Source organism: Erinaceus europaeus, chromosome 21 (assembly GCF_950295315.1).
Source record: "Erinaceus europaeus chromosome 21, mEriEur2.1, whole genome shotgun sequence".
In the NCBI taxonomy this organism is placed as follows: domain Eukaryota; kingdom Metazoa; phylum Chordata; class Mammalia; order Eulipotyphla; family Erinaceidae; genus Erinaceus; species Erinaceus europaeus.
Genome location: NC_080182.1, coordinates 35014498 through 35028779, shown reverse-complemented (window position 1 = coordinate 35028779; position 14282 = coordinate 35014498). Strand labels below are relative to the sequence as shown.

General features: G+C 39.1%; 1 protein-coding gene across 6 annotated transcripts in view; it reads left to right on the top strand.

Moving 5' to 3' along the window:
- ATP2C1 (ATPase secretory pathway Ca2+ transporting 1) overlaps positions 1–14282 on the top strand; it is a 129766-nt gene that overhangs the window by 97940 nt on the left and 17544 nt on the right. For all 6 annotated transcript variants that reach the window (XM_016191158.2, XM_060180820.1, XM_060180818.1 and 3 more), the window contains 6 exons: positions 1804–1899; positions 1989–2078; positions 2971–3075; positions 7994–8150; positions 11864–12034; positions 13383–13480. In XM_016191158.2, coding sequence (XP_016046644.1) covers positions 1804–1899; positions 1989–2078; positions 2971–3075; positions 7994–8150; positions 11864–12034; positions 13383–13480 — 717 coding nt within the window. The remainder of the gene's footprint in view (positions 1–1803; positions 1900–1988; positions 2079–2970; positions 3076–7993; positions 8151–11863; positions 12035–13382; positions 13481–14282) is intronic.

Genomic DNA, 14282 nt, shown 5'->3' with positions numbered 1-14282 from the left:
AAAACATGATCTTTTTGCTAACATTACCCACAGTGATAGTCTGTACTATAAATACAAAATACATTCAGATTAGAAAGCAAATACTGCTAATACTCCTTTAAAATGAGAAAAAAATGAAATCTTTCCATGTAATTTAGATGGATGCATAGCTTGGATGTTGCAGTAGTGGACAAAGTATATAGGAATGATTATTTTTTTTAGGACCCATTTAGTTTTACTGTAAATGAAGCCTCCCAATTTTCAACATTAGTGTTACTTAATTAAAATATTGATATACAGAGTTGTCACATAGGTATTTATGTCACATAGTATTTATTTTATGATACCTCCTTTAGTCCCCCTGTTTGTTCATTAATGAAACCTCACTGTGCAGTTTAAGCAGTGTTTTAGAACTGAACTTTGGCCACTTCAATCCTTAAGATGCTGCAGTGTCTTTCTATTGTGACCGGCATCTTTTTTGTTTTTCTTTTGACCAGAGCACTGCTCTCCTCTGGTTTGTGCGATGGCCAGAGACTTCAAGGCCTTTGGCCTGTTGAAATCTCATACCTAGCCCATGGCCAGTATTTTTGAACTGTGACTTCTCCTAGACCCTGCTTGTCCTGTCCCCTATTGTTTATTCAGCCTGTGTTCTTTATTTTCTGTGTACCAAATATAATGGCTTTGTGGTTCTTTGAATGTGACAGCGTTCTTCCAGTATCAGAAGCCTTGCTGTTCTCACTGTTAAGGCTAGTCTGAAGTTTCTTCATCCTTTGCTCTCTCTCTCTCTCTCTCTGTGTTTTCTCTGTTGTATTTTTACTTTTAATGGTGATAGAGACAGGGAGAAACAAAAAGAGATTGTGAGAAAAAGGGAGACACCTGTAGCCTATTCTTGGATTTGTGACTCCCCCTGCAGGTGACGACCAGAGGCTTGGTCCTTGCATATGATAACTTGTGCGCTTCACTGGTTGCACCGCCCACCCCCCCATCCTTTGCGTCTTATTTCTACACCAACTTGTAAATGCATACCTTACAAAGGAAATTCTGATTTAATTGCATCGTAAGGTTCTCATGAATGTCGAGTATGGTCATGGATTTGAATCATTTGCTGATTGTAATATGTAAATGTATGCTCACTTACATACTTTCTTGCTGTAATTTTGTCTTTATAGCTTAAATAGAATCAATATAAGTACTAATACGATTAATAATGACACATTGCTATAACTAGTAGTAGGGTTTTCTTTTTTTAATTTCTTTATTGGGGGATTAATATTTTACATTTGACAGTAAATACAATAGTTTATACATGCATAACATTTCTCAGTTTTCCACATAATAATACAACCCCCACTAGGTCCTCTGTCATCCTTTTTTGGACCTGTACTCTTCCCCCCCCCCCCAGTAGTAGGGTTTTCATTGTGAGAAATTAACAACTATATATTTTTAAGCTATTAAATGTCCTTCTGTTAGTCATACCTAAATGCTATTTAGGTATGCATGCTGTCCTACTATATAAAATGAAATGAAGGCTGGCTGGTGATACAGCATACTTTGATAGTGCATTGCTTTGCCATGTGTGCAACCTAGGTTTGGCCTGACCCCTCTACTGTGCTGAAGGAAGCTTCAGTGCTATGGTCTCTCCACCTCTCTCTCTCTCTCTTTCTCTCTCCCCTCATGTCTCTCCGTGTCTCTCTCTCCCACCTCCCTTTGTCCCTATAAAAAAAAAAAGAAAAGAAAAAGATCCTTTTAAATGAAATGAATACAACTTACAAGTATTGTCACTACTTTCTTGTTCTATTCTTGACCCCACTTTATGTTCTTTAGGTTACTGGAGTTGGCTATAATCCCTTTGGGGAAGTGGTTGTTGATGGTGATGTTGTTCATGGATTCTATAACCCAGCTGTTAGCAGAATTGTTGAGGTAAAGACCTTAGTTTCAAAGAAGATGATGTTCTTATTAATGATTCAGAACACAGTGGTGGGTTCACAATTCATCTGTATTTCTTTTAGGCGGGCTGCGTTTGCAATGATGCTATAATTAGAAACAGCACTCTGATGGGGAAGCCAACAGAAGGAGCCTTAATTGCTCTTGCAATGAAGGTGGGTCCCTTGTACCTCTGACTCACATGAATGGCCTGGGCTGTAGAATACCCTTAGCAGTAACACACCGCACAAGACTCTGGGTTCATTACAGATCACTGTTGTTAGAATCAAAAACACTAAGGAAGAAAAACAACAACTAGAAGTGATATGCTGACCTGCCTCTCATTATATAAGTCTCCACTTTTATATATGTAGGGCAGTAGCCCACAGACTAGATGGGTTTGGGTTCCCTTTCACAGAGATTGAATCTGAAATTTCTTATTTATTTATTTTCCCTTTTGTTGCCCTTATTGTTGTAGTTATTGTTGTTATTCATGTTGTTGTTAGATAGGACAGAGAGAAATGGAGAGAGGAGGGGAAGACGGGGGAGAGAAAGATAGATACTTGCAGACCTGCTGTACCCCCAGTGAAGCGACTCCTCTGCAGGTGGGGAGCCGGGGGCTTGAACCAGGATCCTTAGGCTGGTCCTTGCACTTTGCGCCATGTACACTTAACCTGCTGCACTACCGCCCAACTCCCTGAATCTGAAATTTCTATTGGTCATCGAAGTACATATTCAGTATTGTGTTGATACCTTGGTTTATTCCTTGGTTTATTTGTGTTTATTTGAAAGTTTAATATAGTCACTGCTGTAGATTTTATTTGCATATAGTCCAGCTAGCACACTTTAGACTGTGTAGACTGTATCCATGCAGATAAGCTTTCATGTAGAACATAGTATGTGCTATTCAGAGAAAACTAGTAATTATAGATGGAGTACTGTTACTCTACTGTTATCTGAAAAATGATCCAGAAATCTCTAGCAAACCTAGCCTCAAGTTCTAATCTCTATTCTTTGTGAAAATAGTCACAAGTTGGTGAGAACTAACTTTCTTTTTGCACCACATAGATGGGTCTTGATGGACTTCAGCAGGACTATATTAGAAAAGCTGAATATCCTTTTAGCTCTGAGCAGAAGTGGATGGCTGTTAAGTGTGTACACCGAACACAGCAGGTAACTTTCTGTTAAAGACTGCATTATGCCTTTTTTTGTTTGTTTGTTTTAAAGTCAGAGCACTGTTCAGCTCTAGCTTATGTGGTACAGGGGGATTAAACCTGGGACTTTGGAGACTCAGGTATGAAAGTCTTTCTTTGTTTATTTTAATTTAATTTATTTGTAAAATAGAAAATATCAGCAAAACCATAGCATAAGAGGGGTAAAATTACACACATTTCCTACTACCAGAGCTCCATATCACATCCCATCCACTGGAAGCTTTCCTATTCTTTATCTCTCTGGGAGTGTGGACCCAGGATCATTATGGGGTACAAAGATGGAAGGTTTGGCTTCTGTATTTGCTTCTCCACTGAACATGGGTGTTGGCAGGTCGATCCATACTCCCAGCCTGTTTCTGTCTTTCCCTAGTGGAGCAAGGCTCCAGAGAGATGGGGTTCCAGGGTACATTGGTGAGGTCATCTGCCCAGGGGAGTCAGGTTGGCATCATAGTAGCATCTGCAAATTGGTGTCTGAAATAAAGCAGAGGAAATTGTTTAATAATCAGCAACCTAAAGGCAAGAATATAGTAGATGAGATTTGGGGTCTCCATTTTGGAAAAAGCTAGTAGGTCTATTTTAGGTATATTCCAAGGGGCCCATGACTTTACTGATTTTTTTCCTGAGTTTGTCAGCTAACATGCAGGTGGGCCAAAGGTATTATCTGGGGAGACGATGTCAGGGTTGGAAATAGGACTAGAAAGCTGGATTAGGGAAGAGAGTAGCTCCTAAATCTGGGAAAAGTATATAAACACCATTAACTGTAAACCCCATTAATTTGACCTTTGGCCTCTATTCAATGCAGGAACCTATGTAACCTCTGTATTCCTATAGGTCTGAGCTTGCATTCTGTGGTCATAGCTAGGAACATTCTAGGCTGCATCCATTGCCAGACCCATCTTCCTCGAGTGATAGAGGATTTTGGTCCAACCTCCTTTTGGAGAATGGGGCTCTCCCTACCATTGTTGATCTACATTGAGAGCAAGGTCCTATAAGGGCCCACCCACATAGGGGTCCATTATGTTGTTCCTGATGGAGATGATCAGTGACAGTGGGGAGAGGGATCTATTAGAGGTCTAGGCCCATCATATCTGTGTGGGAATGAAAGTCCTTTCACATAACCATTGTGCTTACTCCCTTTCCCTCCTACATCCCCCAGGTGTCTGTCTTTCTATCCCCCTCTCTGTCTTCCCCTCCTCTCTCTATTTCTCTCTGTCCTGTCCAACAATAATGACATCAATAGCAACAACAGTAACTACAACAACAATAAAAAACAAGTGCAACAAAAGGGAATATATATATATATATATATATAATATATATATTTTTATATATATATATATATATATATGTAGAGAACTTAATATTTTTAAATGGGAAGACTTAGTTGAGTGGCTGTGTGGTGGCACACTTGGTTGAATGCACACGTTATAGTTCTCAAGGACCCAGGTTCAAGCCCTTATTCCCCATCTGCAGGGAAGAACTTCATGAGTGGTGGAGCAGTGCTGCAGGTATCTCTCCTTCTCTCTCCCTCTTTATCTTCCCCATCCTTTTATTTTTCCTGTCTCTATCCCCAATTCATAAATAAAATTTTTAAAAGGACAAGACTTAGTTGATCAACATGGAACTTTTGAATAAAAATATGTCAGGAACTCTGTTCATAAAAAGGAGGGAAATTTTTCTCTCCTAGCTTAAAAGAAGTTTTGCAAACTGCTGAGAAGGGACAAAACTATAAAATGCCTGTTCCTTCACAATATCAATTTGCTGGAAATCATACTAGAGTTAGAAAAGACTTAGCTTACGTCCTGTGATCATGTAGTAAAATTGTATCCGTGGGTTTTATTGGGAGATCTTTTCTATTTTGTACACCTTGCATAGTGCTTCAGGATAACATGGCTTATGGAAAAAAAATGACTTGATCTTTCTAATCTCCAAAACAGTAGGGTTATCGTGACACAGAGGCAAATTTAGCAATTTAAAAGCAACTCCAGGGTAAAAGGTAATTTATTTATTAGGACACAAGTGTTGTAATATACACAATCCGGGTTCAAGCTCTGACCTTATGTAGAAGTGCCAGGCACTGAGAGAAACTCCAGTGCTGACACCCCCGACCCCCAAGTAAATGAGAAAAATGAGGAAGTTCACCCAGGAGTCATGAAATTATGTATCTGTGAGCCTCTGGTCTTGCAAAGCAAAACCATAAATAGAAATGAACCCCCTTAACTCAAATAACCTGTCTTTTAGAGGGCTGTACTTTGAATATGATAATCTATGTTTATCTCTACTCTGTACCTGGAACCTGCTAAAATGGCAACCAAGGAATAAGAAACATAAGAGAGAGATAAAGATAGAGATATGAGAATATGAATGGGAAAGACCCAGACTACCATGTATCTGTGAAGGTATGTAATGAGGATGAAAAATAAAATAGGTCAGATTAAAATTCCGAGTAGGAAAAAATATATAACCTGTAGACAACTCCATTTACATTTTCTGTTTGCTGGGGTGAGGTGTTAATCTTTGTTCAGTAACCACAGAAATCAGAAATTTTATTGTGAGGAAAAGAGCAGAGGGGCAGAATTAAAACTAAAGACTAAAAACCATGAGTGCAGAAAAGCGTCCTGAAGACTAAGTTTCCATGCCCTAGATTTTAGAATGCCTACAGTTAGAGGAATGAAGAGTGCTAAAGAAGCTAACTGGCCCCAGGGAGACTCCAACAGTATGGAGTACCACTGTAGAGGAAAAGTATTCAAATTGAGAGGAATTTTATTCCTAGCTAACCTTAAAAAATGTGTGGTAGAATAAAAATGTTTTCAGATACTCCAAATCTCTTTTATTTTTATTTTTTAAATTATCTTTATTTGATAGAAACAGAGAAATTGAGAGCGGAGTGGGAGATAGAGAGGATGAGAGAAGAGACAGAGGTACTGCTTCACCACTTGCAAAGTTTTCCCTCAGGTGGGACACGAGGGCTTGAACCTGGGTCCTTGTGCATTGTAACATACATGCTCAACCAGGTATGCCGCCTCCCAGCACCCTAAATCAATCAATCAATCAATCAATCAATCAATCAATCAATCTCTTTCTCTCTCTCGTATTTATTTGACAGGAGAGAGAAATTGAGAGGGATGGGGAAGATAGATGGAGAGAGAAAGAGAGATACCTGAACACCTGTTTCACCACTCAGGAAGCTTCCTCTTCTTGAACATTATAATATGTGCACTCAACTGGGTACATCATCGGCCGTCCCCTCAGATATTCTGAATCTCAGTGTCTGTCCCACACCCCTTTTCTTAAAAAAAAAAAAAAATCTGGTACATAAGTTCTTATAAGACAAGAGAGTTACACCCCAGGACAGAGGTGAAGGGATTTCCTGGACCTCAGGGATGCAGCAGGTCTAGAAGTCAGTCCGGTGACATCAGAAAAGGAAGAGAGGGAGTCGGGCGGTAGCGCAGCGGGTTAAGTACAGGTGGCGGGAAACGCAAGAACGCAAGGATCCCGGTTCGAGCCCCCGGCTCCCCACCTGTAGGGGAGTCATTTCACAGGCGGTGAAGCAGGTCTGCAGGTCTCCCCCTCTCTGTCTTCCCTATCTCTCTCCATTTCTCTCTGTCCATCTAATGACGTCAGTAACAACAACAATAATGACAACAATAAAAAACAAGGGCAACAAAAGGGAAAATAAATAAATATAAATTTAAAAAAAAAAGGAAGAGAACAAGACTGAGAGGGAAGCTTTTAGTAATAATGATGTTAACAGTTCACTTGCTCATTCGATACCGTGAAAAATGTCATTGAGAAGGGCTTACATTACCTGACAATTTGGAAATGTTTGGTGTAAAGAAAACTAAGCAAATGAAGTTGTTAATTAGAAGGAAGATAAATGTTGAATAGAAAACTATATTTAATGTAGACCACGAAAGCCTTATTGTGCCTTCTGCACCATTCTCAGCCACTGGTACCTTGGAGACCCAGGCAGTAGAAGCACCAGGTTAATGCAAATACAAACTGTCATAGAAAGACAAAGTACACTAACCCCCAAATTTCTCTTTGGAAATGACACAAGAATTGCTCATACTCATTAAGCAAAGCAAGTGACTTCGTTGGGGGAGAGAGGAGCAGGATAATATATTTCTACATTCAGCTGCAAAGAGTGTTGGGATGTCCGGACTATGGTAGTGACTGGTACTTAGCACAGAAATGACAATCTCTGAAGTAAACAGAATAGTGGTAAATTTTGCTTTAGCTACATTCTAATGTTGGAATGTAGCTAAAGCAAAATTTATCTGTATGTCAAAGGACATACAGATAGTGGGAATGACCAAACTCTCACATGTCTCAATAGACAATAAAAAAAATTGACAGTGGGAGAGTAGCCATATAGATAGATGTCTTTAGAAGTAACTAAAAAAATAGCTAAAATTAGTTTGTTTCTGTTGAGTAGGACTATGGTCTAAATGGTTTTTAGTTAGAGGACTATAGCTCTTCATTGTAAATTTTATATAGCACTTTGTTAGGATAAAACAATATGAAACATCTGGTAGTAGCAATGAGAATTAAATAGGAGCACGCACATATCCCAGCTAAGAGAAATCCTGAACCATTGCTTGTGGACTGCTGCTAGCTCTTTTTTCTCTTCTCAGAGTATCTAATCTAGGGCTTAGTGAAGCGTTTCCTTCTGTGCATGGCAATAGGAGTGAGGACTAGCTGATGTTTCTATGGAGAAATCAGAAAGCCCTCACATGAGCTTCCAATCTTGAGTGTTCAAACTGAAAGCCTTAGACTTAAGTAGGCTTGGTGGGGATTATGAGAATTGCACACCACTTGTATTTGAGTTCCAGTGGCAACACAAGTTGAAATTTATTTGCTGTTTTTCTTCTTAGGACAGACCAGAGATTTGTTTTATGAAAGGTGCTTATGAACAGGTGATTAAGTATTGTACTACATACCAAAATAAAGGGCAGACCTTGGCACTCACCCAGCAGCAGAGAGATCTGTACCAACAAGAGAAGGCACGGATGGGCTCAGCAGGGCTCAGAGGTAAGCATAGGATGGAAAGGAAAATGCTGCCTTTTAATTATAGATGGATTCATGCTGTACAACTGAGTTGTTTGAATGTATCACAGACCTTGTAGAAAGCTGCCGTTTCTGAACTCTTAGGCTTTAGTTGGCTGAATTGCATTCAAAACATCAAACGGCAACAACTTAGCAGAATGTGGAATTTCTAGTTTGTATAGAGCAGCAGTGACCTCTAAGTAGTATTAGAAATTTTGTTTTAGACAAGTTTATCTTGTGAGAATGGATGAATTGAGGTAAAGTGATAGTAACTCTTTTTCCTATCACTGTGACTATCTGACTTGTTAGTAGCTATAGCATTCCTAAATACTGACATTTTTTTTTTTTTAAATTTTTTTTAATATTTATTTTATTTATTTATTCCCTTTTGTTGCCCTTGTTGTTTTATTGTTGTAGTTATTATTGTTGTTGTTGTTGTTGGATAGGACAGAGAGAAATGGAGAGAGGAGGGGAAGACAGAGAGGAGGAGAGAAAGATAGACACCTGCAGACCTGCTTCACCGCCTGTGAAGTGACTCCTCTGCAGGTGGGGAGCCGGGGTTCGAACCAGGATCCTTATGCCGGTCCTTGTGCTTTGCGCCACCTGCGCTTAACCCGCTGCACTACAGCCCGACTCCCCAATACTGACATTTTAAACCTCTTAATCTTTGTAACATTTTATAAATTTATTTTGATAGAGACTGAGAAATTGTAAGGAGGGGGAGGGGCAGGTGACGAAAGAGGGACCTGCAGCCTGATGCACTGTTGTGAAGCTTCCCCACTGCAGGTGGGGACTGAGGGTTTGAACCTGGGTCTTTGAGCTCTACCAGGTATGCCACTGCCAGGCCCCTAACTTGTTGTTTCAGCTAAGATGATTTCTGACATTATCCTCCTTTTCTGTTTCTCTTCCTTGCTGTACAGCAGGAAGATAAGAGGTGCCCAAACTGTGCTTATGTATCTGCTACTGACTGAAGAGAAATCTGCACAGCACACACACACCAGGCCACTTCTAGAAATGTCATGTGTGTTATTGGGGAAAACAAGGGACATGCCTGGTTTTTACCTTCTAGAGTGTCACTTTATTTATTTATTTCTCCAGAGCACTGCTCATCTCTGGCTTATCAGGTGGTGCAGGGGATTGAACCTGGGACTCGCAGGCATGAGAGTATCTTTGCATAACCATTATGCTCCCCCCCCCCCCCCGAATGTCATCTTGCCTATGCCTATGAATACAAACATGAAAATAATGAATTTAAAGTAGTTTCCCTCAAGGAAATTAGAGGCTTGTCTTTAATTTCATTATTTTGATAAAATGAAAATCAAGCACAACCTTTTCCTGGGAGAAAAGAAGGAAATTATATTACATTTGTTCTTATTCATGACTCACATGACCTCTGAGGGTATAAAACCTTTGGGAGAATTTTTAGGGACTTTGCTCTTATAACGTACTAAATTTGGCAAGGTATGCTTATGATTATATTTAAAGACAGTGTATTTTGCTAATCTTAGTACCTGACAGGAGAATGGTTTCAGAATTGATTGGAATTTTAGAGGCCCTACAGTATTCTTGAGATCTTTGTATATGACCTCTGTTTTCATTAATTTTTTGCACAGGGCTTTCACAATTTTATTTTTACTTTGATCTTCTGAAGGATTGTGGTGTATGTGTATATGTGGTTTGATCTTGTAACATTGTGAAACAGACCAGAATTGTTAGTGGTGAAAATGTGCATTTCACAGGACTTTGAGAAACATTCAGGTCATTTGTCTTTTTCATGTCCCTTCTTTCTCTTGCCCCCCCCCCAAATTGCCGTGATAAACAGATCATTTAAAAGTTAATATGTGCTTAAGCTGCATCTTGTAAAAATTAAGTTTCTTAACATATTTGTGATTAACTTATAAAATACTTATTTTTTTTTGTAATTTTTTAATTTATTTATCTTCCCTTTTGTTGCCCTTGCTGTCTTTTTATTGTTGTTGTAGTTGATGTTGTCGTTGTTGGATAGGACAGAGAGAAATGGAGAGAGGAGGGGAAGACAGAGAGGAGGAGAGAAAGACAGACACCTGCAGATCTGCTTCACCGCTTGTGAAGTGACTCCCCTGCAGGTGGGGAGCCGGGGACTCGAACCGGGATCCTCATGCCGATCCTTGCACTTAGCGCCACCTGCGCTTAACCCGCAGCGCTACTGCCCAGCTCCCAAAATACTTATTTTTTATATTTGTTGTACACTTTATGTTTTTGGGACCTTTCATATACAAAAAAGTCACTTGCCTTTTTCTTAAGCATTAGCAGAGCAGATCCTCATATGGCAAAGAAGCAAATGTAAATGCAGGATCATATCCTCTAGACTGATACCTCCCCTCCACTGGGAATGCTAGGCGCTGATCTAGGGGATTTGCTGACACACAGATGGTACTCACTGGCCCCTTCTGTCACCTGCCTCTAATTCAGCACAAGGGCCTCTCCTATGGCTCATTTCATCCAGGGTGAATCTTTCAGGCCCACATTTACATAACTAAGTCTGTGAATGTGCATTTGGGGACAAGGGGGTAGAAACTATTTGCCTATAACCTTGGTTTACCAAATACATGTAACCCTCAATATGCTTGAATAAAAATGGTTACTTCCTGTGAGCTCACTAGGAACTTACCAGCTTCCCCATAAGTTTCTTATATTCATTCCGCTTTTATACCTTTTTTTTTTTTTTGGTGTTTTCTATGGTATATTTTCCAGTCTAGTACCCCACATGTACACACATTTCTTTGGCTCATGAGGTTACTAGAAACACTGAGAATAGGGTTAGAAGATAGCTCACCAGGTAGGGTGTGTGCCTTACTGTGGGCCCAACCCTGGTTCAGGCTCCAGCAGCACATGGGAGTACTGCAACCCTGGAGAAAGCTCTGGTACAGTGGTGTCTTTCCCTCTCTCAGAAATAAAAGTAATGAAAATATCAATCCAGGAGCAGGATACCCTGGACCCACAAACAAGCATTCATAAGTCTGTGAAGAGTTGGAAAGCCATAGTGTTGTGTTTTATGGCAAGACCCTGAGGATAACAGATGATGGTATTTGTATATTCATAGAGGGCCAAAGTTAAAACCAAAAAATACCTGTCAGTGTTAAGAGTGAAAGTGTCCAAGCTGTTACTTTTGTTAGTGGTTTTGCAATTATTTTACAGATGAGTTTTATGTAGATGTTGTCATGTATGAATTGTTACAGACTATAGATAACATGCCTATAATTAAATTGTTGATTTGTTCCGGAGAGCTGTAAAATGGACAGGTGAAGATCTATTATTAGAAGCTACTTTCAAAGGTATCTGTTTAAAATTAAAGCTGACCAACTTATAATTTCTCCAGATAATTTTATTTTCTGAAGAGGCAGTAGTTTCTGTTTAAAAAAGCTACATGTGATGCCTGTACCTTCTCCACTTAACTGCTCTTTAGTAGTATTGCTTTAAAATTTTAATTGCTCAAAGCAACCCCATGCCTAAAACCATTAAAATAGAATGTTCTGGCATGCAGTGATTTTGTTTTTAAAGATTTTATATATAATAACTACAATGACATAGTCGTAAGTGGATTGTTTACTTGAGAAGTGTTACTGTCTTTAGTTTTGTGTCAATTAAATTCTACTGTTTCTGCAAATCACATTTTCTTTTTTTTTTTTTTATTTTTTATTTTATTGTTATTTCCTAAGTTCTTGCTTTGGCTTCTGGTCCTGAGCTGGGCCAGCTGACATTTCTTGGCCTAGTGGGAATGATTGATCCTCCTAGAACTGGCGTGAAAGAAGCAGTTACAACACTCATCGCCTCAGGAGTATCCATAAAAATGATTACTGGAGATTCACAGGAGACTGCAGTTGCAATCGGTATACTAAACTGCTTCCTTTTGTTGCTGTTAGCTTTTCTTAAATTACTATAACGCAGTTTTGTGAACCATTAGGTTTGAAATGTGTTTGCATAATATTGAGCTTATACAATAAAAATGGACTTTCTCTGCTCATAAAATTCTATATAAGTAAAACCTAAAATTCTAGTAAAAATTCAAAGTTGGTGGCTGGTGACATAGCTCACCGGTGTGCCTGTTAGGCCATGCACTTGACCCAGGTTTGAGCCCAGTATTTGAGGCAATTGTGACACTAGAAGAATCTTTGGTGCTGTGGTCTCCCTACCACTTTCTCTATTATAGTAAAACTGTTAATTAAAAACAAATAGCTGTATCAGGAAATATGAGATACAGCGTGTATCTCATATACTAAAGGAGAGGGGAACTGACTTGTAGCCTCGGAACTGACTGTGCTACAAGATAAGAGCACTAGATCATGAATGTGAAAGTAAGCTAGCTTTTCTTCTTTTTAACTTAAGTATAATTATAAAAACAGACTTGTATCTAATTTGAAAGAAGGTAGCTTTTATCTGGTATATCTGTTATCTCCTACACCTGTGTTGTTTGAATGCTGTTCACAATGACCTTAAATAATGTAGGGAGAGAACCAGGAGGAGTCTCCTGATAAAGAGCTCACTTTCCTTTGCCCAAGGACCCAGCCACTGCTTGGAGGCAACACGCAAGGGGGGAAGCTTCACAGGCGGTGGAGTGCTGCCGTGGTGTCTGTGTCTCTGTCTTTGTGTTGCACCCTCTTGCTAGAAAAACCTTGGCAGGAGTGTGCTGGGAGAAGTGAAATCATGTAGGTACAAAGACCCAGAAAAGTTAGGGCAGAAAATAAATTATAAGAGCAAAAATGAACATAAACGCTCTGAGTATATAAACTTACACTGATAAATTTAAACAGTTTGCTAATTCATCACTTCTGGTTTCATTATTATATAGAGAGTAGTATTGATGTTTTATAGTCTTTTGCTGCCTGAAAAGAATGTAGCGCTGGAAACAGACTGTTGGGTAGAGTATACTACAGAAGCTTTGTAGCATTTGTTTCTATATTTGTAAGAAACAGGATCACCACATAGCCACCACAGTCTTCGTGGACTGAATGTCCACTTAAAATGCACTTGGGTCATTAAAGTTGAGCTGCTGAGCAGAACTCTTGGTCTACTTTAAGTTCTTAGTATGATGGGTTAAATTTTGAGCTCACTCTATAATAAAGACATTATTTAAAATAATAGTTATATTTTAAAAGTAAGAGAATAATAATGTTTTAATTGGACTATCTTATTATTAAATAAAGCCAATTTGACTGTCTCCCCCCCCCCCCCCTTTAGCTAGTCGTCTAGGACTATATTCTAAAACTTCCCAGTCTGTCTCAGGAGAAGAAATGGATGCAATGGATGTCCAGCAGCTTTCACAAATTTTACCAAAGGTAAAAAAAGCCTTTTCAACTAGAAGACTTTACCATTCCTACTTTTTTTTTAAGTTGGGGAGTTAATGGTTTACAGTACAGTTATTGACAAACAGGTAAAATTTCTCATACAAAACACTCAGCCTCAGCCTAGGTCCCTTTCAACACCATCATGCACCAGAACCCTAAAGCCCCCATCCCCTCCCTCTCTAGAGTCTTCTTTGATACAGTACACCAAACCCAGTCCAAGTGTTACTTTGTGTTTCCACCTTCTATTCTTGTTTCTTAAGTTCTGCCTATGAATGCAGAGATCACCAAACTCAGTAGCAACAACAACAAAAAGACCCCATCCAAACGTGGGAAAAAGACAGCATATTCTCCTACTCTTGTCTATTTGGGAAAGCTGAGACATGACCACCAAGTTAGTTGGTCTAAATCATGAAATGGAATCTTCTCATGGAAATCAGTCTTATCTTTGAGTATTTACGAAGTGGTCATTATGGATACTGGTATAAATTCATTAATGTTACTAAGCACCTAGTTTCCTCTGAATAAGGTGCTGTGGAAGTTAGCAGTGTTTGTATGGTTTCATACTGTACTCAGTGGAGAAAGACCTGTTGTTGAGTGGCACCCTTCATTGTGTCGGGTATGTTACTTCTTCACTAGTTTAAGGACATTTGGGTAATTTTCAGTTCTTGCCAGCTATGAATAATGCTACTGTAAACATTTGTATACAGCATTTGTATACTGTAAACATTTGTATACAGCTCTTAGCATAGCAGTGAATTTTCATTTATTTTGATTTAATACTGAAGCGTAACTG